The sequence below is a fragment of the Dipodomys merriami genome, unplaced genomic scaffold (genome assembly GCF_024711535.1).
Source record: "Dipodomys merriami isolate MVZ:Mamm:240054 unplaced genomic scaffold, mDipMer1.0.p SCAF_5, whole genome shotgun sequence".
NCBI classification, from domain to species: Eukaryota; Metazoa; Chordata; class Mammalia; order Rodentia; family Heteromyidae; genus Dipodomys; species Dipodomys merriami.
The window spans coordinates 64,367,731-64,394,088 of NW_027206068.1; the positions used below are offsets into that span (position 1 = coordinate 64,367,731).

Genomic DNA, 26,358 nt, shown 5'->3' on the forward strand with positions numbered 1-26,358 from the left:
CTAGAACTAAAATTGGAGCAACACTATAACACTGATTGGTGTGTGAATGGAGGATATTAGGCAATCTAGTGGGTAATGGATAATGCATTAACCTGCAGCGATGCCAAAGATACTGAATCACCGACACTGAAAACTCTTGTAATGATCCTTGTATAATAGTTGAAGGTGTGTTATCAAAGGATAATGGGATGGCATTCATCCAGGTACATAACATAATTTAAACGCTTCCTGGGGACAAACTTGGGGAAATGAAAAGAACAGTTAACATATACATTAAACATTATGTAAACTGCAGGTACTTAAATCATTGGGAAAGGCTTTGTGGTTTAATTAGCTGTTTCTCTACTGTATATTTGATATTGTTGATTAGCCTGAAAGATATATATGCTTTCAGATATGTGCGTTTTAATGGGGACATTTAAGAATGAGAATGTTTGAATCCTGTTTTGCTGTAAGCTTTCTGGATTTTATTTTATTTTTCATGCTTATACTACAGAACAGATCATAAACTCTGCTAGAGAGGAAATAGGACTTCATGGTGAAAAGACTGGATGAAGACATCTTGATGAAATTTAGCACAGAGAGACCTACATCAAGCAACAGGGTAAAAGATGTGAAGTCTCATTACTGAGATTTCAGAGGCAGTGCTGGACAGGGATTATTCTTCCAGGGTTCATGTCTCCACTCAAACACATGACTGAGGAAAGTTAGAGAGCAACTGTGTGTCTCTGTTTCCTTATCTGTAAAACACGGGTAATTCCTTTACAACAAAATGGCTCATATGTGGCAAACATAAACTTACTATTACACCTGTCATTCCATTTAATTGCTGGAGTGAAACTATGTTAACAATGTTAAGAAATTCTGGGTATCAGATAGGATGTATGGCCTTGATGAAGGGAACATATTTGTGTAATAAACTTCAAAGTTATTATAAATTCCAGCAATTGTAATCACAAGCTTACTTATCTTCAGAATGCCTTTGTGTTTCATGGAGTCATATGTAATAATGGAACCATATGCTAGATCTTTGAAATGCTGATTAAGAAACAATCAGACATAAAAATAGCTCAATTTTAATGATGAGATGACTTTATTAATGTGCAGATAAACACTGTAAAGCTCTATTAAGACATACATGCACAGCCAGATGTGCCTGTCTTTCCTTGTAAAGAGAATTTTGACCTGTACCCATCCACCCATAGTTCCTTGAGCTGCACTCATTTTTTTCCCCCATGCCGGTCCTGAGGCTTGAACTCAGGGTCTAGAGCTGATTGAGCATTTATGCTCAATGCTAGTACTCTAGTACTTGAGTCACAGCTCCATTTCTGGCTTTTTCGTGGTCTTGTGGACTTTCCTTCCCAGGTTGGCTTTGAACCAGTCCTTAGATCTCAATCTTCTGAATAGCTACAATTACAGGTATGAGCCACGGGCATCCAGCTGTACTCACTTCTGGTAGCTGCTGAATGTTAAGGAGAATCTAGAAACCTGATCTAAGCAAGGTATCTGACCTATTTAGGGTACCATGGACAGAGATGCCATCACTTTATCTGCAGTATGGCAGGTACCAGGATCATGAGGTACTGTGCAGAAAACTACTCCTAGTGAGATTATACAAATAATTTTAAATATGCTTTATTTAGTGTACCACCTTTCATTTAATTTTCTAGCTGCTAATAGATGGAGTGTGCATTCTGAGTTATGCTTCCTGTCTGAGCAGCACGCTGACAGAGGGAGCTGGTGACTGCAGCATGATTAAAGTTAAAAGTCAAGTGTAACTTCCGTCAAGGTTAAGTGGGTTGGAGAGATTTGTAATGGAACCTTACTGCCACAGAACTCCAGAACTTTCCAAAGTAGTCTGATCTTTAAATTTCAGAAGCAGAAATAGACCCGTAGCCTGAGAAGTAGTCTCTCACAGATTCAGATGTGAGAAACCCAGATGTCTGGTGAAGTTTCAAAAGGTAAAAAGAATGACTGTAAGAAATGACAAAACAGCACCTTCATTCTGGCAAAACATTTTATTCAGGAAAATCTCCTTTCCTCCTTGGCTCTGCTCAAATAGCTCAGAAGATGGAAGCTGATGTTTGATGTTTGCAAAGCTCAGAGTCTGAATACTCACTATTGTCTTTTGGCTGCTCTACATATTCAGTTTCTACCTCCCTTTCCACTCCCTCACCTTCATTCTTCTAATGTAATACTCAATGAAGAGCTCAGATCCCGGATGAAATCCCTGCCACCCTGTAAAGTGTTAAAGCAGCACACTTTCACAACCATCTCCATTTTTGGAGGATGAGGCCATTCTCTGGAAGGAAATTAATGACACAGGACTTAGCTGTGATAATGAGCAACACATTTTTATGGGGCCAGGGAATAACCACTGCCACCTCTTTAGTTCAGAGAAATCTTCTCAAAGGATGAAAATAATCCCATGTGCTAAAGCACCCATCACAATTTTTTTTAATTTTCTATTTCTATCTCAGGACCCCTCGTAGCTTGCCTTTCGGTAGGACAGGCAGCCATTTCGGTAGGTAAAGCTAAAGGAAAGTGTGTCTCAGTGACCCCCGACAAACCACGTCCCCCCAGGCAGCAGTCCCCTCACGCTAACTGGGGAAGACCGGGGAGAAAGCTGATCATCCCAAGGCAGCTTCAGAATCATGGAAGAATCTTTAATGACCGGACAGCAATCTCCTTCGGCTTTCTCCCTGGGTAAGGGGCTAAATGTATATAGGGATGCCTCACCTGTCACAGGATCTCTGGAACGTAACTCCTGCGAAAGGGATCACCGTTTACGTGTTTGTTTAAAAATGACAAAAGACACCACAGTGATGCTGCCGTAAGTAAACTGCGATATAGCGAGAGAGGCCTGTGATGTGCTGGCTTCTTCTGAGCAGCAGGCAACCAAGAGGACAATGAGTGGGAAGCAGTTTGCACTCTACAGCAACCACCCAGCATCTCTCCATTTCTGCTCTTGCTGGCAATCTCTGGAATGTTTCTCTCCTCTTACTTGCTTTCTGGCCAACCAGCTGATGAGGAGTAAGGACAGCCTTTAGGAATGCTTGTTTCTCAAGAATGTGAAAGAGGAAGCAATCTTGGAAAGCATTCCTTTATTCATGTAACATGCCGGACCCTAGGCTAGGGACTGGCAGTACATAGTGATTTTTTTTTAGACACGATCCCTGGAATGTCTAATGAGGAAGTTTCCAGAAAGAAGGAACACACTACAAAGCACAGAAGGGCAGGTTCTCCCCCCAGCTTTAGTCATCATATTCTAGAGCTTATACAAGTTCTTGTCCCTAGAAATACTGTATGTATTTTTAAATGTAAGTTGACTAATTGCCACTGGATTTTAGCTACCTTGACAGGTCTCTCAATCTACAAGTAAAAGGCCACTGGTGAAATCCGCTTGCAAGAGTAAGCAATTGAAACCAAAAATCTAATAAAAGTGGAATTACTCAGTATTCCTTCCATTTGAGCCCAAAATAGACAAAATGCAAATGTAAGAGTTTGGCTTTGTATCGCTGCCGAGTGGTTTTTCTCCAGGTGTAGCTGTACACCTGCTCAGGGCAATGCAACAAGTCCAGCGGTGAGCCGTCCAGACTACGCTCGCTGGTTTTTCACTTCCTCTCTCTACTAGTACCAGCACTAGCGGGTGAACTGCTGAAGAGCCAAGTACGGAAAGTGTTGCTTCCCAAACACCAAAGGGAATGGTAGAGGAGCTGCCCAGAAAGGAATGGCAAAGGTTCTCAGCCCCTCACTGGACTGTCACAGACGATACACACATTTCCACACTCACCCTTCACACCCATACCCATCCACTCTGCCATTCTCATCCATACATAGGCACCATGTTGTTTTATTTTGAGGTAGGATCTCACTAGGTAGCCCAGGCAAGCCTGGAACTTGTGACCCTCCCAAGTGCTGAAGTTACACGCTGCATCACCACACTCGCTGGGCCACAGTCTTTAATAGCAATACTTATAAGCACATAAAACAAAATGAGTGCCTCACAGGTATAAATATCCTATAAAACTCCATGAAAACATCAAGAGGCCCCAAAGAATAGAGGCATAAACAGATTATAGTTATAGTTATTGCTTAGTAGGAAACACACGTGAATAAAGGTTGTAGCTAGGAAATGGAGGAAAAGTTAGGAAGTAGAAAAAATAAAGCAGAAGAGAGGGAAAGGTGCTTAGGAAATAGCCCCTGGTGTTTATTAAAATCCATTGTTACCATGTAATCTTCCCAGAAGAGCAGAGGAGCCTTATGGAGTGACACAGATCAACTTGGCTTTCAAGGTTTCCATACCAAATTCTGCAGTATTTCACTTTGGTCAACTGAATAGGAAGGAGAAAAAAATAGCAAAATACAAAATACCAACTATTTGGATTATGTCTAAATATTGTAGAACTCCATATACACTCATTAAGCATATAAATAATTTCAGTAGGTAGGTGAGGAAGAATGAAAAATATGTGCAATGGTGGCTCATGTCAGCGAATCTCAGCTACCCAGGAGGCAGAGATTGGGAGGATGATGGTTCAAGGGCATCCCAAGAAAAAGGTTTGCTGAGATCCCATCTCAACAAATAAAGCTATGCTGGAAGACACAAGTAGGAGGGTCTCCCTCCCAGGCCAGTTCTGGGCAAAAACGAGACCCTACCTGATAAATAACTAAAGCAAAAAAAGAGCTGGAGATGTGACTCAAGTGTCAGAGGGCCTGCCTAGCAAGCTTGAGGCTCTGGGTTCAACCCCAGTAAACAAAAGAAAAGTATGTACAAGGCTCTGTATTCAACCCTCAGTACTGCAAAAATAATAATAATAATAAAATAAAAATAGTGATAACAGAATTTTGGCAAACGATATACAGATGTTAAATTAATATAACCCACTGTCCTCTGCTGTTACCTTATCTATTATGCCTGCCAGGAGGCTAATATAATATAACCCATTGTCCTCTCCTGTTACCTCATCTACTACCCCTGCCAGGAGGCGAAGCTGCAGTCTCCTGGGCATGGTGCAATTTCTGGTTAAGTGTCCTTTGCTATTTGGTTTTTACTCATTTTGTATGCCTGAAATATTAAACTGTTATAAACAAATAGTATGGCCTGAGCTCTGAACACACAAAATCCTGTGATCTTGACTCAAAAGAGGAAAAGGTATTTAATAGACATTTCTTCCATTTATGTGAGTCTGATTGTCTATAAAATAGTTCCTTTGACCCTTTTTATGCCTTTATCAATCTGTATTGAAAAAGCAACCATGCCAGGGGAAATTTTTTAAAGGGTAAACAAAAAAGACGTATTTAGCTATCTTTCCTTATATCCAACTACTGTGGAGAAGGCCAAACTCACAGAGCATTTCAGGCCTGCTCCCTCAACACTCTTTGCCGTGCGAACACAAATATCCTTTATTACTAACTGGTAGAGTATCCATCCTGAGAGGAATAAGCACATTAAAACCAGAACCTAAGTCCAGCTAGGCCCAGTTAAATCCTGCCTATGGATCCCATTAAGTATAAACGGTATTATTTCTCATCAACGTAAGGATGGTAATGAGTTATGTGAGGCTAGAGCCTATTTGGAGTTACCAGACTCCAGATATATGGCAAATAGCCCCTAGGGGCAAATTCTTCTATAAGAATGAGGGGGAAAAGTAGCTTTTGTTGTTTTCTTTTTTAAGAGGGCATTTAACACTCAGTATTTATAGCACCATCAGTCCAAGGAACTCTGTTTCGGAGCAATAGCTTTTGGAGTCCATAAATGGGTTCACATCTAATTCAGCATCTTTGAGAAAAATCACTAGCACTGGAAAGCAGTCAATGATTAGAACAATAAATCAGTCTGCAAACCCAGGGATTTAGGTGGAGAAATAGCATCTGCATTTTATCTAACAAAAATCTGAGGCAGTCCACCTGACCCCACTCACTGGGTTAATGGACACACCTCTTCACTGCCATTACTTTGACTACAGACTATTGTATCTCTGAACAGTCAGCCTAGGAGGCTCATAGAACACAGTTTGTACCCAGCAAAACAGGAAAGGCCTTTGTCTATACTTAAAAAAAATAAAAAAAAGAAGGGGCTAGTAAGTTTAGCTGCTGACAGAAGTCTGCAGTTGTGCAAGGGTAATGAGGACCTAGGTAAGCACCAAGGTCCATGCTCCATGTGCTACGCTGACAGTGCTCTTCTTTCTTAACTTACTCCATAGAGGAGAACTAGACTTTGAAATGATCAGCAGAGAGAGGCATGTTCCTACCTGTACAAAGTACATACAACTTTTCTGACACTGACCAACAAGAACATTCATGGGGGGGGAAAAAGGGTAAATTTCAACTCTAGTTAGGATTTGATCTGCTGCTTGTGTCACACACACAATACATAGTAAGTCTATCTCTCACCTGACTAGTGATGACCCCCAAAGCTGCCAGGCAGACGTTTCCTGGTTATGAACTTCTCACAGCCTCACCTACCCAGTTGGGGCCTGCATCCTGGGCTACAGGATGTGACTTTTGGGGTGCTGAACAGGGCCGCTGTACTGTCCAGGCCATCATCCCTATCTTGTACTTCCTAATCCACACACAATCTTCCTTACTAATTGCCAGGAGATGCTGCAGGATTGCTCTAAGCAGAGAAAGTGATAGACAGGGAAAACACCTGACTTTTGCCTGAGGGAGGGGGAGCTAGACATGAAGCGGGCCCACCAATGAGCTCTGGGATCACCAGGGCTCGGCTCATGCAGCACCTGTTTCTTTCCCAACACACCGGAGAAAGTCCAACCCCATTGGGGTCTTGGTTCCCTTGACCAGTGGGTTTCTCAGTGGCCGGTGGTGGCTGGAGTTTCTGATGGCCTGCACAGTGCTGCTGAGGAGTGGAGGGAGACGGGAGGAAATGGGATGTGGCCAAGGATGGCCATGACTGTCATGGGAGAAAACTGTCAGAATAGTAACAAAAGCCACCACTTCTCTGAGGCCACAGACATAAAACTAGAAGCCCTGGGGCTCGGTATTTAACAAGCAAATACAGCTCTAAATCTTTTGGTAGATGAAACAGAAAAGCAAATGTGAAGGCTGTCTGATAGAGTAGAACTAGGTTCTGGGTTGGTTTTTTTTGTCTACTTCAGCGTTGAGGGATGTCTACTCGGTCCACAAATGTGCAGACAGCCACAAGGTCATCTCACGGCTGTGCCTTCTACTTCTGAATTCCCCTGGAGCACACTGCTTCAGTACTGGGAGTCATTCCACTTAACCCAAGTGACACGGTGGCCAGACCACCAGCAGGCCTCCCTCACGCAACACTGCTCCATCTTGCAGGCGGACCTCAGTCCTTCTTGTCATCTTTCTGTGGCTGACTTTTCATAGTCCCTAGGCTGTTCCACACTTCTGTATACAGTAAGGTCCCACAGAAGACAAACGAGGTGCCCAGCCAGTGCCACCGCGTGAAGGGGTTCTGGAAGTACCAGATGGAAACCAGGAGGCTCACAAACTTGCGTAGAGTTACAACGAGCGTGACAGTGAGGGAGGCGCACTCTGTTGTGAGGATGAACACGCCCCGGATGCACACGTACCTGGAGGGGTGGGGTTAAGGTAACTGTAAACTGTACGTGGAGACATGGGACACCTTCTGGAATGAATTCTCAGCTTACATGATCCCATTTGAAGAAAACACGAGTCTCTTCCACAGATCATCCTGTCTCACCATCCCCTTCATGCATCCCAATTCAAAACTACCTAAAACCCTCCCGTTACTGTTCTGGGTTCGAGGGTGACTTGCTCAGCAGGGTGGTACCGTCCAGCATCACATGTCTCTCCACCTACTTCTCCTGAAAGAAACCATATGGCACTCCCATGAGGTGACTTCAGAAGAACAAGGTCCCTCTCAATCTATTTCACTATTCAAAGACTTCATAATTTTGATAATGAACTTAAGGTCATTCAAAGTAACTATTTAAAAAGATTCAGTCTTGCTGGGTGCTGGTGGCTCACGCCTATAATCCTAGCTACTCAAGAGGCTGAGATCTGAGGATCAAGGTTCAACAAAGCCAGGCAGGGAAGGAAAGTCCGTGAGACTCTTATCTCCAATTAACCACCAGAAAACCGGAAGTGGTGCTGTGGCTCAAGTGGTGGAGTACTCGCCTTGAGCTGAAAAGCTCAGGGACAGCGCCCAGGCCCAAAGTTCAAGCCCCACGACCGACCCCCCAAAAAAATTAAAAAAAAAAAAGTCAATTAATTTGAGATTTCTTTCAGAACTTCTTGGCACTTATGACTGATTTTCAGAAACATCCTAGGACACCACAACACTGCAGGTAGAAATGACAGGTCATTCAGATCGCTCACAATAAAACACTAGGTTGTTCTTTTTTTTTTTTTTTTTTGCCAGTCTCAGGCCTTGAACTCTGGACCTAAAGGTTGTCCCTGAGTCTTGTTGTGCTCAAGGCTAGCACTTTACCACTTGAGGCACAGTGCTACTTCCACTTTTGTGTGTGTTGGGGGGGGTTAGGGGGGCGCGGAAGATAAGTGTCTCATGGACTTTCCTGCCTGGGCTGGCTTTGAACAGTTATCTTCAGATCTCAGCCTCATGAGTAGCTAGGATTATAGGTGTTGTGCCACCAGTGCCTGGCTTAGACTCTAGTTTTTAACAAAGCAATGGGCTCTTCACTTCACTCCTTTGTGTGACTTACTGGTCTACTGCACCGCTTCTATCTCTTTTGCTTCTGCAAAGAAGTTCCCTGTTTCCAACTGACGGCAGCAAAAACCAAATTCATGTGCCACACAGTTAGAAGATATAGCACGAAGGTGACACAAAGATGACAGAGTAATCCAAAGGATACTGAGTGATGACATTCATGAGGAGGTAGAACCACATGACAGGCATTGTCACACCGATGACTGGAACTTGATATAATTCTGCACAGATTAAGAGAGGACATGGTCAGATCACTTTTCTTTTTTGTGGGTCATGGGCTTGAACTCTGAGCCTGGGCCCGGTCCCTCAGCTCTTCAGCTCAAGGTTAGCACTCTACCACTTAAGCCACAGTGCCTCTCCCGGTTTTCTGGTGGTTTTTTGGAGATGCGTCTCTCGGACTTTCTTGCCCGCCCCGTGGTCAGATTACTTTTGGACAGCTGAACTTTGCATTGTCTGAACAAAGTAACACAGACAAAGCGTAACAAAAATGGCAGCATTATTTCCCTTGCTAGTCGATTTAGACCAAACATCCTTTTACTTTCCTTGATTTCAGTCTGCATCAGCCACCATCTGGCTATGTGGGGACTTGTGGAGCACTTTACAACTATGAGTAATACAGAGCCTTACAAACTTCCTTACACAGTCCCTACTTTTACCATACAGAATTTGGAAAATGGCAGAAGGCACGCTGCCCAGGCATAGAGCAGTCATAACTTCATAACGTTCTTAGATGGTCACTACCATTCTTCAAAATGCACTTATCCCTGAAGGTATGTGGAACATAAGCTTGATTAGAAAAGTGCTTATTTGTTACATGTGTGTTCGTTTGTCTGTGAACCACTTTATGGTTATTAATTAAACATCAGAACACCTAGTTTCATTTGTTGACTGACCAGTTATAGTTAATCAAATGGCCCTTTAAAAAGTAATAGCTATGCTGTGCCAGGTGACCCATCCCCTGGGACTCACTGCACTGAAGAGGCTCTCAAGAACATGGAGGCCAAGGAAGTTCCCCAGGCTCCAAAAGCCATTGAAGATGCTCAGCCTGAGATTAAATGGATAGAAAAAAAAAAAAAAAAGACCTATAGGAGGCTCAATGGCAAGGCCAGGCTGGGGCTCAGCCCTCTCTTAGCAAAAGGGCCCTATGCCCATAATATACTCCTCAAAAAAGGGTAGTAACTCATCTCATGTCACCTCCAACCTGCCCTCCCCCCCCAAAAAAAAAACAAAACCAGTAATAGCTAGCCTGGCACCAGTGGCTCACACCTATAATCCAGCTACCCAAGAGGCTGAGATCTGAAGACTAAGGTCCGATGTCAGCCCAGGCAGGAAAGTCCATGAGACTCTGATCTCCAATTAACCACCAAGTGGATGAGATGAAGAGCTGAGGGATAGAGAGCAGGCCCAGAATTCAAATCTTACCACCAACAGAAAAAAAAAAGTAATAGCTAGCTTATTCTGTAGATAATTGAAGCTAATTCTGCATAGCCTTGTTGCTAGTCTAACCTGTAACTAGGAAACAAGGTCTGTCATCATTTGCTACTGTCTTGTTTGGCAACAAGGCAGTGGCGGCCTGTGAGCAGCTCTGCCTTGCACAACAGAAAATTATGTCCAGCCCCTCAGAGCTGGGCTGCTGCCCAACTTTGCAGGGCTCCAGTCTCTGCTGGGTACTGTTATTGACCCTGTAAAATCTCATTCTATGTTCAAAGGCAAACAGGTAGGCTCCAAAGCAAAATAAAAACTAAAGATACTCTCTTCATTTGCAAATAATGGAGAAAGCTTATAAGAGCTTCTGCTGCTCTAACTACAAATTAACAGCACTATCTACACTTCTGGAAGTTCAGAGGGGGAAAGATAACTGACAAAAATGTAAAACAGACAAATGAGAAATCCCTGGAAACTGGGAGGCAACTCTGCCATATAACCTTAGACTCACCAGACTTGTTGAACAGAACTGCATGGTCGTAAATATCAGAAGCCAAGAAAATAAAACCAGGAAGTGGAAGGGCATGCTAGAGAAAGAAATAGTTTACAGAAAGTTAAATTGAAAAATAATCACAGTATTTGAGAATAATCACAGTAGCTTTACCTACTATGTTGAAAGCTAGAAAGGTGATAAATATAAAGCACACCTAGTTAGACTTAGTGTCTTTGTCCCTTTGACCCTGTACATCACCCCCAAGTATGGACGTTGCTCTTAGCATTCTGAGGGTTAGAATGGACAAAGCCAAGCAAGCAAAGAACCAGCATCCTTTTGTCTACTAAAGGCGGGGGAGAAATGTAAACAGTCTTCTGCCAAAAGGATTTGCCACAGTTTACTATTTTTAAGAAAGGTTAAGCAAACATACTATAAATAAGGAGTATGTTGGCAGCTTTTAGAGAACTTAGAAATGAGTGGGAAAGAAATCTGAGATCAAGCTGAGGTGAGGGGAAAGGCCAGAGTAGGAAGAGGAGAAAGAAAGGGACAGTAGGTAAGCGAGCTAATGTGCTTGACCACAAACATCTACCCCACTAGGACAGTAGTAATGAAACTCGGGTAATACTTCCCGAGCAGTCACTATGTACCCCAGATTTTCTAAACCAAAGGCGCAAACAAAGTAGGAGGTTCAACATTAAGCTCTGGGCATATTCCAATAGCAAAGAGGGAGAAAGAAGAGGATAACTCTAAGAGGTGTTAGTTCTGTACTTCATGTTCTCAGGCACACATAATTAGCTCATTAAACTAGCCTATGAATAAATCCTTCTGGGGCGACGTGGGCCTCTGGACTCTCCCTCCCTAAGATGTCCAGATATGTCCCGCTGGCCTGCTGCTTTTGGAACTGATTTTTCCTTTCCAGGTTTCCATGTTGGGTTGAACCTGATTTCATCCACAAGAATGCTGAGTCTGGAGCAGCTTCTCATCCCTTTGTGTTGCTCTTGGTTAACAGCCATTTAACCTGCAGATCCTGAGCTCCTCCTGTAGACAACTATGATTTAGCACCCTACCTGAAGTCTTTAGTCTGTGGCTCTGGAAGCTGTCCACTGAAAATAATCTGATCTTCCAACTATATCAGAATCTCACCCAAGCTAGCATAGTGCAGGGTAGGAGTTTCATCTTGTTCAGATTAAAAAGTTGCTTACATTGTAAAATAAAGCCTCCTTGGAGTGTTTCCCAAATTGTTTGTATAGTGTTTCTTGAAATATACCCATCCTGGCTGACATCAGCAGAGCAAAAGTCAGTGCTCCAATACCTAGAAAACAAACATTGGTTAGAAGACACCAGTGTTTGTTACTTTCCACATTTTCCTACTGAAGGGCTGGGGAGTGGGGATTCACACATGTAATCCTAGCTATTCAGAAACACAGATCTGGAAGGTTGTGGTTTGAGGCCAGGCCAGATAAAGTCCCTATCTCAACAAATGTGCCAAAGGTGGTGGCATACATCTGTAACCCCAGCTTCACAGGAGGCACAGGTATGACAAACCCAGTCTGAGGCTGTCTCTGGCAAAAATGATAGATCCTATCTGACAAATAATCTAAAAGCAAGAAAGGCTAATGAAGTAGGTCAAGTGTCAGAGCATATGCCTAACAAGTGTGAGGTCTTGAGTTCAAGCCCCAGCATTGAATATAGATAGATAAGATAGATAGATAATTATTCACAGCTTGAAAATACTATAAACTAATAATAGAACATGTACAAAAACTTAGAATTAAAAATTAACAGTATTACCCCCCAATTCTTTATAGTTTTCTATATCTCTCCTACATACTTATTTGTATATACTTTTTATTATATTTTCTTGCCAGTCCTAGGGCTTAACTCTGGGCCTGGTCACTATCCTTGAGCTTCTTTTTGTTCAATGCTAGCACTTTATCACGTGAGCTACAGCACCATTTCTAGCTTTCTCTGAGTATTTTATTGGCAATAAAGTGTCAAGGACTTTCCTACCAGGGCTGACTTCAAACTGCAATTCTCAGATCTCAGCCTCCCAAGTAGCTAGGATTACAAGTTTGAGCCACCAGTGCCCAGCTTGTACATACATTTTTATATCTTGCCTTTCCTACAACTTTTTTCCTTCAAATCCTTTATTAATTTTTCAAAGTATGATTTAATGACTGTATATTATTCTATTACATGATTGTACCATACTTAAATATCTTACAATAAGAGTTAATCCAAATAATTATACTGTATACAAACATTTAAATGCCAATTATTTTATTCTTTAGCATAAATTCTCATAAACTACTGATTTGAAGGTTGTAGACGTTTGAAAATCCCAATGCCCAGGGGCTGGGAAGATGGCTCAGTGGTAGAGCGCTTGCCTTGCATGCCTGAGGCCCTGAGTTCGATTCCTCAGCACCACATAAGCAAAAAGAAAAAAGCCGGAAGTGGCGCTGTGGCTCAAGTGGTAGAGTGCTAGCCTTGAGCTGAAGAGCTGAGGGACAGCACCCAGGCCCAGAGTTCAGGCCCCATGACTGGACCCAAAAAAAAAAAAAAAAAAAAAAAAAGAAAGAAAATCCCAATGCCCAATGTTTTCCTACAAAGGCTATGCCAATTACACTTCTACAGTTCATACAAAAACAGTTGTCTTACTGACCCTTCAGCAGCAATGAAAATAATCACTTATCATCTTGCCAATATGACTGGGCCAAAGTAAAAAGGTATTTTTTTTATTTTAATGTGCATTTCTTTGATTATAGGACTAGTGAGGTTGATGTAAGATTAGTAGACATTATTTCTTCCTTATTAATTGAGTAAAGTATGCTTTCTAATAGCTTACAGAGATCTTTCTATGTTAAGAATGGTCATCTGAAGAGCTAAAGCTTGAAGCCAAGAGTAAGAGGGACATGGTTCTTTCATTGATATTTCACTTCCATTGGGTAAGTTTTAATCTATTCTTGTTATTACCAAAAACACCAAGAAAGACATGGATTCTTTTGTTAATAAACACATTGCCATGAGGTGGGCATTTTTCTTTTTTATTTCTTGAATACTAAAGTTCAGAGGTATATGGTCTCAAGTGCCCTCTCTTTTATGGCATAATTTGTTTAGCCTAAGTTTCTCACCAACAGACATGTCCCTTGCGAAATCTCAGCAAACACAACTGCAGAGGCCGTGGGCTTTGTTTTAATTAGTATACTTGCCTAGTAACCACCATGCAAATGCCCGGAATCCATCGTTCTCACTCAAGGTGGACTGGGAAGTCTAGGACAGAAGAAAATACACTAGGTAGAGGCCAGAACTGTATGGAATGTGCTGAGATGTAAGAGGAATATGTATGTGACCCATTGCCTTTCTACTCCTGTCTTTCAGAGATTTGAGCCCTTGCATTACATAAACCTTTAAGTCATGTTACAGTCCATAAATGCTTGGTCAATGGGCCCAATGGCTAGAAGTGACTATGGATGATTTGAGAACCGATTCTTACCACCTGTTTTGCTGACATGAAGGTGCAAATAAATATCCCTGTGGATACCAATGCAATGGAGGTATATCTGAAAATGCTGTATCTGAAAAAAATAAGAACAAAAACATCTTAGGAGAGTACACATATAAAGTTCCAAATAGTTACAGTCAGATGATACATGCAAGTATGAATCAATAAAATATCACTGCAAGAAGTGCTTCACAGTTGTTCACACGAATATGTACCTTCATGAGGGAAACACGATGCTGGGAGGTTACATTTTTCCTTGGTGTTGTTTACAACAGCTTATAGCCAACCATGCCAACAGATGGATTGTTTCATCAGAAAGCAACAACAAAAAGACTGGGACCAGTGGCTTTTCTCGCTGTACTGGGGCTCAAACTGAGTTATAACACACATGCCACTCAAGAGGAACAACAGACTATGAAGCTCAAGGAGCACGATTCAATACTTATGAAATCATTAATATTCATTCTCTGGGGAAGGCATTTCTTTAATGTAAGTCTCTGAATAATTTAGGTGTTTTTTGGAAACGCTGATATATACTGTAGTTAAAGTGATACGTGTATGGGGGTAAAACTATTAGCAGCAATTATAGTAACATGTCACAGTACAAAAATACTATCATTACCATCTTTCTTAGATTTTTAGTGGTCAGTGAAAGGTCTCAGGAAAGTGCTGGAAGAAATTAAAATTTATAAAGGGCATGCTTAAGATTTGGTGTTTCAATTCTGGAATGTGGAGCACAAAGTATAAACCCAAAGGGCTGTTGCCCAAGACAAAAAGACAAGATGCTAGTTAATTACATTAGATAGTTAACTTATATAAGTTCCTGCTCTGTGGTTGATAATACACAGAAAGAGATTATAAATGCTTTTTATTCTTTTCTTTCTTTTTATTTATTTTATCCTTATCTTAAGTAGTTATACAAAGGGGTTTCAACTCAACAAATCAGTTTATAAGTATAATGCATCTTGATCAATGTTACTTCTTCCATTACTTAAGATGACACACTCAAGTCACTAAAGGAAACAGATGTTTGAGAAACGCTAATGGCATTTTAAGGAACTATCAAGAGAACCAAGTTCCTTTGGGGATAAGTTCTTTGTATCCCTATTAGAACTAAAATCAAAGGTTGAGAAGGACAGTTCCTTCTCAAAGGGAATTCAATGCTGCAACAAGCACAATGGTCATTTCCAGTATCTGATCTTCACAAATGTTTGCTCAAATACACAGAACCCAGAAAAGAAAAACTGATCTACAGTGGCACTGATCTGGGAAATGAGAAGCCTCAGGAGAAAAAGCACCCATGATAAGGAGCCTAGTAACATGGGACAATGGTCCCTGTCATGACATGGCCTTGGGTAAGAGCTCCAGGTTACGACATTTTGAACTAACAGCCGATATAGAGTTCTAATACTGAGGCAGAGTACTGAACATATTGAAAAGGTGGCACAGCTTACACAATTTTGGGCTTAGCAAGGATGGCAAATTTCTTCCTAAAAGTTTCTATATTGTATGTGCTGTCTCTTTTGGCAGTGAGAAGCAAGACTCAGAATGAAGATACATCGAAGAAGCATCGTTGGTACTTCTGCCTTTTTCCGCCTCTAATACAGAGAGTGGCATTGGTGGTCATTACAGAGAACCATCCTGAACCTGTCCTTCCATCTTCATGCCTACTGGGCCTTTGCTGGGGATTCTCAGTACATGTGACTATTCTCCAGTCATTATGTTATACCAGTAAGCATCTGCTAGGACAGGAGTGTCCCACAAGACAGATGTACTGCAAGAAATGTTCTGTGATCTGGGTTTTCCAAATATGGCCGCCACCAGCCATGTGTGGCTACTGAGCCTTTAAAATATGACAAGTCAAATGGAGAAACTAAGTATTTCATTTTGTTTTATCTTAAAAAAACTTAAATGTAAATAGTCACATGAGGTTAATGGAAGCCATATTGGACAGCTAAATTCTCTATCAATTGGTTCCACAGACTAACCTGGCACTAATGCTTTAGCTCTACACCGAGTCACAGGAAGGGCTGAGACCTCAGGAACCTTCATGACTATGCATCATTTTAGAGGAAAGAACTAAGAAAAAAGGTAGATGGCCAAGAGCAAGCTTATACACTGAGGGAAATGAAACCCAGCATTCCTAGTCTATGGATATACAGCTTACCTTTTCTTCAAAATGATAATTCCCAGAATCATGCTAGCAATTAGAGAACCCTATAAAAGGAGACAAGAGTAAGAGTTTTAGTGCACCAGGAAAAGAACACAGCATAATTCAACAGGAATACCAACATGAATAAACATGAATACTGGGAAAACATGGGATGAAGGAAGTTAGTACAAAAAAATTAATGAGGTTCAGATGTTTTTATGATGGCAAAAAGTACAGCCCACAATGCTTTTCATTAATCACATATTTAGGCCTGAGATCAATAAAAGAGAGCCATCCACTTTCACAATTCTTTTTTTTGGGTCTGGTCGTGGGGCCTGAACTCTGGGCCTGGGTCCTGTCCCTCAGCTCTTCAGCTCAAGGCTAGCGCTCTACCACTTGAACCACAGCGCCACTTCTGGCTTTTTTCTTTTTGCTTATGTGGTGCTGAGGAATCGAACCCAGAGCCTCATGTGTGCAAGGCAAGTGCTCTACCAATGAGCCACCTTCCCAGTCCCACTTTCACAATTCTTTTAGCCTTGTTCTTAGATAAATGCTCAGCATTCACAAACCTATTTTTCTAGCCTAGACTTCATTTATTAGAAGACATTTCTGCTTCTGCCATAAATTTGGTCTACCTGCTTGCTTTTGCTTTTCAGAGGAGCACTTACGGATCGGAATATCATGTGCAGGGGCATGGCAATGTTGAGGTTGAGGGCGTAGTTGTTCACCACACTGACAGTGAAGAACATGGTCACCATGATGGCATAGTACCTGCAACACAGAGAACAGGACCTCACACAACTCTAACATTTCAAGATGATCAGTTAGAGGGAAAGAGGTATGAGAGGGTGGGGGTTCAAAAGCATTTTGCTCATTTCTTCTCTGTTAAAAGACCACTAACTTGTGAATCAAATACTAAGGCATATAAAACTATTCCACAAAGTCAGAGAAACATGGGAAGAGCTTGAATCACCAGAGACTTTGCAGAAATATTCGTCTAATTTGCTAAGTACACAACCTGAAAGGAGGCATTAAAAATGTTACTGGGCCCTGGTGACTCATGCCTATAACCCTAGCTACTCAGGAGGCTGAGATCTGAGAATCACTGACCAAAGGCAGCTTGTGCGGGAAAGTCCATGTGACTCTGTATCTCCCCAAAAAGCTACGAGTGGAGCTGTGGCTTAAGTGGTAGGCCTAAGTTCAAGCCCCAGGGCCACGCACACACACACAAATGTTACTTAATAGTTATCTATAGGGTTTTTTCAAGAGGTGCCACGGCGGCTGGGACGGTGGCTCAGTGGTAGAGTGCTTCCCTGGGTTCGATTCCTCAGTACCACATAAGCTGAAATAGCTGGAAGTGGTGCTGTGGCTCAAGTGGTAGAGCGCTAGCCTTCAGCTGAATTGCTGAGGGACAGCGCCCATACCCAGACTTCAGGCCCCATGACCAAAAAAAAAAAAAAAAGGTGCAACAATACTACTTAGCATATCTTATAACTATACCATCACAGGGAATGGGATACACAACTACTACAAATTTGTGTTCACATCAGACTTTTCCTCTTTTTCTGTTTGGTTGTTTTGCTACAATGTTTCACTATACACTCCAGTTGGACCACAAGATCCTTTTGTCTCCACCTCTGAAGAGCTGGAATTGCTGGGATTACAGGCATACACCACTGTGCCCAGCTAAATTATGCCTTCTGACTGACCCCATTACTCCTCCCGTCCCCCCAACACACACTATTATCTCCATCACAGTTATTTTACCTGAAATGGGCAGGATTTTTATCCTAAAAGTGGGCTCCCCAGAGTCTCAAAATATATTAACTTTTAAATTGAATTATTCTGCGGATATCTTTGATGTAAGTCTGAGAAAAGAATATCACATACAGCCATAACCTCTCAGTTTCGTTAAAAAAGACCAAAAGCTAGACACTTCACCTTATTGGGATAGCTGGAGGCTTCCTTCCCAAATCAGCTTCAAAGAAGAACCCTTCTATAGCAATAAATAAGAATTGTGCAAATGTCACGATGTTCCCACATCCTGGATGCTTCCTGTACAGTGAACAACAAAAAGAAAAAATAAGGCACAAAAAGTGAGATAACTGGCATTAAAATGTGTTATATTTATAATTCCAAAATAACAGGAAGGCTAGATTGCTGTGGTCCACTGTCTTTCCTTACCTTGGCTTCTGTATGGATCATGTGCATTCAGCACCATGCTTCCTCACGTCATTCTTCCTTGAGTATGGCAGGCCCTGAGTGATAATTACTCGGCCACCTTCATTACTAAAACTGTGGTACAGCTCATTTAACCAAAGGCCTGTAATCAGAGGCCTAGTCAGCTTAGGTAGCAAAACTGAAGTTGGATACATGCTGGAATTTCTCCTGGAATGTTCATATATCCCTCCTGACCAGGTGCTGACTAGCAGCTTACTTTAGATAGTGTCCCCAAGGACTCAAAACTGGCCCCTGGGATGGGGGAAATCCCACTGTTTTAAAGTGAGGGAGAGATATACTTCTTTGCATATAAACCAGCAAATAGTACATCAATGGAGAGGTAACTAAGATAAATAGGTCTAGAAAGGGTCCTAGAGGTTTGGGAACAATAAATTAAGGACTGAGAAACATTGCTAGAACATACTCCTCTCCACAACCCTTCATGCCATATTTCAGATCCACTAGGCAGTCAAGAAACAGTTGTGTAATTCAACTGCTCCTATTCAGTGATCTATCTAACAGCTGGGGAGTCTTCCATGCTATTAGGAACAAGATTACAAAGCAGAAATATTCCTTCTAACATCCTCCCTGAGGCACCCTGTGAAAATGAGTTTTGTGAGATGTTGCCTGTTTTGTTGAGCTTGTCCTCCATTCAGCCAAGTTCAATCACCAGAAATTGCCAGCTTAAGCCCCCTAACTGGGTCCTTGGTTCCTCTAGGAATTGGGGAACCAATGATATGAGTTAGCAGAAAAGCAGCCAATCAGGGAACTGCAGCTTTAAAGAACTTGCAGATGGCAAGGAAGCTGATGAACCAATACCTGCCTGGTGGCAGGCCGCCACAAAAGAATAAGTAGAAAAAAATGAGGAAATAAGGGTGGGCAAGACTCAACCTTACCAGAAACAGGAGACCACCAATCAAGAAAACCATCCAATTCTTACTATTTAACTCAAAGCGAGCTGGGAATGTGGCTTAGTGGTAGAGTGCTTGCCTAGCATGCATGAAGCCCTGGGTTCAATTCCTCAGTACCACATACATAGAAAAAGCCAGAGTGGTGCTGTGGCTCAAGTGGTAGAGTGCTAGCCTTGAGCAAAGTAGCTCAGGAACAGTGCCCAGGGCTTTAGTTCAAGCCCCAGGACTGGGAAAAAATAAAAAATATATAAAATAGCAATGCCAAAATATACAAATTATTAAACACACTCATCAGGCATAAGCCATTTTGTAGAAAGTAAGGTTTAACCACTGGAAGCACACTGTTGTTACTCTTTCTTAAGCTCTTTGACTAGGAACATGTCTTTGAAATCTATTCCATTATATGTAATTCAACATTTTTTTCCCCAGTGTTTCTTGTGTTCAACAGACAAGGTTACATTTTGCAGGAACCCATAAATAAGCATGTAAGACCTTTATCTCATCTAAGGAGCTAATTAAAACCATTAGCCTAAATACCAGAGACAGAAGGAGAAAAAAATCTAATGCTAGGTGGTTTGTAGCAACAGTGCTTTCCAGTTCTGTCCTGGATGCTCTTTATAAACTCACAGGTGCCTGAAGATGTGCCCTCTCCCAGTTCTGATTCCATTGATCAAGGGAAAGACCCTTGCAATGAGAACTTCAAAAGCTTCCCAGGTTGAAAGTTACTGATATTGATGTGGGGGAAGGACCAATGGTGTGTGTGTGCATTTGCGTGTATTTAAATGTGCTGGTACTGATCTTGTGTGGTTGGATGGCTGAGACCTACTGTGCTCCACAATGGTTAAATTTACTGACAGGCAAGCTAGGTGCTGGTGATTCATGCCTGTAATCCTAGCTACAGAGGAGGCTGAGATCTAGGATCAAGGTTCAAAACCAGCCAGGGCAGGAAAGTCCAGGAGACTCTTATCTCCAATTAACCATCTGAAAAGTGTAAGGAGAGCTGTGCCTCAAGAGGTAGAGCACCAGTATTGAGTAAAACAGCTAAGAGACAGTGCCCAGACCCTGAGTTCAATCCCTAATACAGGCACACACACACACACACACACACACACACACACACACACACACACACACACATACACACACACTCACACACACACACACACACACACACACACACACAATAAGCAGGCAAGATTCACCCTGTTACTATATGAAAATAGAAACTAATCAATTTATCTAAATTTAGTTTTCTTATCTTTAAAATGGAAACAGTATTAGTATTTAAATGGAATTATATCACTAGTTTTTTAATTGCTGAATAAATAAGCGAGTCTCAGAAAAGCACTTAAACAATGTGTGCTACAAGCACTGAGAGAGGCAGACTGTAAGCCTAACTACTTCAGAAAGCTGAGATCTAGGGAATGCTGTTCAAAGACAGCCCAGGCAGATATATCGAAGAGACGTTTTGTTGTTGTTGGATGTGGGGCTTGACTTGGGCCTGGCTACTATCCTTAAGCTCTTTTGCTCAAAGATAGCCCTGCACCACTTTGAGCCAGAGTACCACTTCTGGTTTTCTGCTAGTTAAGTGGAGATAAGGGTCTCATGGATTTTTCTGCCCAGGCTGGCTGTGAACCGCAATCCTCAGATCTCAGCCTCCTGAGCAGCTAGGATTACAGGCATGAGCCACAGGTATCCAGCTTCTTAGTTTTTAATAGGGTCTCACATTTATGGTCAGTCCAGTTTGGACTTAAGTGTCCTATTTATGCTTGCCCTGAGGCTGGGATAACAGGCATTGTGTCACCACAGCCAGCTGTTATCTAGGAAAATTTTTGCCCAGCCTGGAACCATGAACCTCTCAATCTCAGACTCAGTGGTTAGGATTACAAGTATAAACCCCCTGCTCTACCCAAACCAGTATTTTAAAAACAAGCTAAACAAGTTTTTGTACTGTTGTATAGTTAGCTCTCAGGGGATTTATTTTAACTTGAATAATTCAGTTTAAAGCTTCAGAGTAAGAACTTGAAATGTATTTTTTTGCAAGTCTTTTGCACTCCCAAACCTACTCTTCAGAAACTGAAGACGGCATCTCTTTGATTCTCTTTGGCAAGAATCCAAATTTATTTACTTATTTAAAATAACTTGAGAGATAACAAATTGGGCAGATAAGTTTATGTCTTTTGTAATTATTTTCTAGATATAAAAAACTTCCTTAGTCGGGCGCTGGTGGCTCATGCCTGTAATCCTGGCTACTCAGGAGGCTGAGATCTGAGGATCATGGTTCAAAGCCAGCCTGGGCAAGGAAAGTCTGTGAGACTCTTATCTGCAATAAACCACTCAGAAAACCGGAAGTGGCACCGTGGCTCAAGTGGTAGAGTGCTCACCACTTGAAGAAGAGCTGAGGGACAGAGCTCAGGTCTAGAGTTCAAGCCCCACAACCGACAAAGAAAAAAAAATTCCTTATTCAATTCCACATCTGCCTTCTGGATGAAAAGTTATGTGGGAAAAATAAAATAAAATGCTTCCAACTATTTTCCTGCTGTAAGATATGCAATACATTGCCTAGTTTGCCTAGTTAGCTAAAGTGTGTTTATCTTATTTGCAGGGTAGAATATAAACTCCTCGGTGAGTGAATAGGCCTTCATGCACTTCTGTGTGTCTGCCTAGTACAGTGACAGCTTACAATTTTTTTTTTTACTGGTCTCAATTATACAATTAGAAAGGAAAAAAAAACCTAAATTTGTTTTCTACTTTGGAAAGATGGTTAAAACTGTCCTTTCCTTTCAGCCAGTCACTTTACCCTTTACATTTAGAATTCTGCTTTGTGCTTATAATGGCGCCTAAGTGCTCCAATACCAATACACAAAGCACAGCTCCAGCCCTATAAAAATTTATAAGTTTCCCATGGTGATGGCCTAAGATTAAAATCACAAATTTCAAGGTCACATTTAGAAATTAAGCTTAGAGACCATCTGGCTTAAGCAGGTCTTACTTTATTTTTCTGTAAGAGAAGCAATTGTGTAAAGCTGCTGTTCAGTCTGATGTAAAGTTGATTTGATTAATCTCAAATCAAGAAGTTTTACTTCCTTTACTTTATGAAAACCTACCACTGTATATAAAAATACAGATTTGCAAAGAAGATAAATAAGGAGTGATGATTCACTTGAGTGGTGATTTACTTATAAGTTATTTGAGGATTCTGGAATAGAAGTACCTATAAACATTTTTAAAATGTAGATTTATCTCCAGTTTTCTGAAATATATCATAAAACAAAGTATACCTGTGCTGAAACAAAGATGCAAGAGAGAAAGGTAAGCCAACTACCAGTGTACCTCAGGTGATCCTCACACAGCTCATTTAATCTTTCAAGACCCTTTAAGACCGATAGAGCTCTGGTTCCCTTTGACAGCTTAAGTTAAGTAATTTAGCCAGGGGCCCATAAACTAGTAAAAGGGGGCTTCAGTTGTTAGCATATTCTGACATTCTACAGTCTTTCTCAAGATTTAATAGCATACTCAACACAAATATTACACTATTACTTTCTGACTTCCATTTCCACCTGGTGTGATTATATCACTTTAAACTATATAGTTATGACATCATATTATATATAATATGTATTATATAATATTATATATATACATATTTAGTATATTATATACATTTCCAAAGTGGCATTCCTTTCAACTGTATCAGAATTATAGCCGGATATACTTGTTTCATTTCATATCCGTCACTATCTACTCCCAAGACAAATAATAAATCTCTATCAACATTTCCTGCATGATAAAATTTCAAGCTCTGGAAAAGCAAAACTTAACCCTTTACAGAGCAAAATGTATGTCAACTGGTTGCTTCAGAATAACTTTAGTCGATGATATCAATGAATAATAAAGTACATTTCTTCTAGATACCACATGACAAATTGGATGACCAAAAGCTATGGGCTGTTCATGTTCAAAACAGTGGAGAGGGAAGTGGAGGTGTTGTTCAAGTGGTAGAGGCTAGCCTTGACTGAATAAAGATAAGGGACAGGACCCAAGCCCCATTACTAGAGCGTGCACACATGTGTGCAGGCGCATGTGCATGCATGCGCACACACACACACACACACACACACACACACACACAGGCACACACACACCAAATGACAGGGAAATGGAAAAAGGTTTGTGCTAGGAATTTAGACTCTTGTATTCCAGTTTTTGCTTTGTCACTTCCAAGTTGTCAAAGGCAACCTAAGTTCCCTTTCTGAAAAGCTAACTATAATTCTTTTTCTTGTTTTTGCCAATACTAAGGTTTGAACTTGGGTGCTGTCCCTCCCCTTTTTCACTCAAGGCTGGCACTCTACCACTTGCGTCACAGCTCCACTTCTGGCTTTTTGCTGTTTAGAGATAAGAGTCTCACAAACTTATCTGCCCTGGCTGGCTTTGAACAGCAATCCTTAGACCTCAGTGTTCTTAGGATTACAGACATGAGACACTGGCACTCAGCTAAGAACTGTAATTCTTAAACATAGATTTGTTCACATAGTCAGTGGAGATAATAAATAGGTTCAGAAACATGGAACCTGGTATTATGTTATAGCTGAGGTTGGGAAAGAAGAGCTCAGACAGGCTAGGTAACTTGAAGGCCACAAAGCCAATGGATGACGGAGCCAAGAGTGAAATTCATAACTTTGAACTTTTAAGTCCTGAGCCTTTCCCACTCCACCTGCTGTCTTCTGTAAAGCTTCTGGCCCTGAACTTTGCACATTCTTACTCAACCTTATTTCCCAGACACCTCCACAAAGCCAACCTGCTTCTCCAGGGGGAAATGTCTCAGTCATTCTCAATGTAAGGCTCCTAGAACATGCTTCCCAATTAAAAACAAAACAAGAAACAAAAAACCACATTACGGAAGCTGGAAACGCGCCTGGGTCATTTTGACCTATCCTCTACATACAATTATTATCTTTCTATATTGTTGAGATGTGTGTATGGGCAAAGTGCCTTAACACTGTTGAAGGCCAATAAAAACAGATCGTTCTGTGGGGCATTTGGAAGCAGATGAAACTGCAGTGTGTGCAAACAAGGATGGCTGTGTACTACTGCTGTCTGAAAGTTTTGCTCAAGTCAGGCATGTGCTATTATTAACTGGCCCCAGAAAGGCTTGAATTTGATAGGAAAGGGGGGGGGGAGAGAAGGCGGGGAGAGGGAGAGAATAGAGATGGGGAGAGGTGAGAGGGAAAGAAGAGGAGAGGAGAAAGGGGGAGAGGAGAGAGGGGGCTTGGCAAAGGAACATAAGTTCTTGCCCCCCCCCCCGCCCCGCTGCTCCCTACTGACCTTGGATCAGTCATCTGAAAAACTTTCCAGACTCCTTCCAAACCCCTACAGTGTTGACGGGGGGGGGGGGGGGGGGGGCGGACAGCACTACCCAGAGTGTCGGCCTCACTGGGATGCTGTGAACCCGTTGGGCGGGATGGGCAGCACTGCGCAGCACAGACGACCGGGCAGCTCCCGCGGGGTCCCAGGCGGCCAGGCGCGAGCGGGGCTCGGGCTCCGGCGCCCCGGGGCCCGCACGGGAGCGGCGCGCTGGGGACCGGCGGGGGGCGGCTGAAGGCGGAGGGGGGGTCTTCAGAACCGCCCCGGGGGTCCCGGGGGTCCCAGGCCCGGCAGAACGAGTGGCTCACCGGACCAGCAGCTCCAGGAAGACCACGTTGCTGCAGCAGCCCGCGAACACCAGGCCCACCGCGAAGGCCGGGCGCATGGCCGGTGCAGGCCCCGGGGAGCGAGTGCGCAGAGGAAGCGCCCGTCTAGATCAAACCGCTACCCCCGGCCAGCCGGCGCCGCACATCGCCGGCGTCCCGAGCGCCCCTCTCCGCGGGGTCCGCCGCGGTCCTCACTCTCCTCCCGGGACACCGCCCGACACTCGAAGCCGAGGAGCTGTAGTTCGCCGTCAGTCCCGGCCCCATTCATCCGAGGGGGCGTCCGAGCCTCAAGAGGACTACAAATCCCAGCATGCCACGCGCCCTTACGTCAGTAGGGGACAAGTCGCGCCTCTGCTCGGCGGCCTCACTAGAGGAGCCGGGACTAGCGCTTCGTGAGTATCGCGTGATCAGCTGCCTTGACGCCTGCTGGGAAGTGAAGTTCCACGGCTGTCAAGGTCCTTGGTTGATGGAGAACTACAAATGAGAACTTTTTGTTAACTAGGTCGGTAGAGGTGCATGGCATCTGAAACACGAGCTCACTAGTCTCCCCAGCGTAGAAATGCCTCTGAATTCACCTCTAGGAAACCAGGGTTGGGCCGAAAGTTCTGAGGTTGGCCTTGGCTTATCAGCACTGTGTCTCTGAGCCTCCATCTCAAGTGAGGTAAAGATGGGAACAGCCATGCCCACTTCGCCTGGTGGTTGTAAGAGTTAGACAAACAAAGATCAAACATGTTCTGTGCCTTGCTCCACCATCCTCCTCATCTCAAATACTGGGAGGAGCCACTATGATGCCCCGCTTAAGCAAAGCTTTTAAAAGTCGTTTTTTACTTAAATTCTGTAAGTGTGAACTTGGTTGTTTCATGCTAATTACAAGCTTTGACAGCTCTCGATTTTTTTTTTTTATTAGAAACTTAAAATACACTGCGTTTGGGGGCAGCCTTTCAATAATGGAGTTGTTCTTGGTGAAAAGATTGGAAACTATGGTACTCGGTGCTTAGTGAAGGTCGTTTGAATGAGTGTATGTCTAGGTTATTATCACTTGTTTATTAGATTCAAAACTTATCGGCTAAATGAACAATAATTATCTTAAAAGATATATTCTATAAAAATACTAGCACAAGAAGTAGATTGCTTTGTATTCAATTTATTGTTGTTGCATCCAGCAGGCTAGTTGATCCTGTTAGACCCTTTAAGGTAAGGATTTTCTTTTAGTCATTATTGTCCTTGGCCTATCTTGTGCCAACTTGAAGTGGATGCTCCTTAAATATGGAATTTAATTGGTAGT

At 42.4% G+C, this 26,358-nt stretch overlaps 1 protein-coding gene across 1 annotated transcript; it reads right to left on the minus strand.

The window, feature by feature from the left end:
- Nucleotides 1–3,945: 3,945 nt before the first annotated feature.
- Slc35b4 (solute carrier family 35 member B4) lies at nt 3,946–25,362 on the minus strand. Its single transcript, XM_069996794.1, has 10 exons — nt 25,056–25,362; nt 18,194–18,307; nt 16,921–17,023; nt 16,268–16,317; nt 14,092–14,173; nt 13,808–13,868; nt 11,801–11,910; nt 10,617–10,692; nt 8,826–8,901; nt 3,946–7,562 (listed from the first exon to the last, which is right to left on the minus strand). Exons 1-10 carry the CDS (start codon nt 25,130–25,132, stop codon nt 7,316–7,318), a joined length of 996 nt encoding a protein of 331 aa, XP_069852895.1. The 5' UTR covers nt 25,133–25,362; the 3' UTR covers nt 3,946–7,315.
- Between the last annotated feature and the right edge of the window lie 996 nt (nt 25,363–26,358).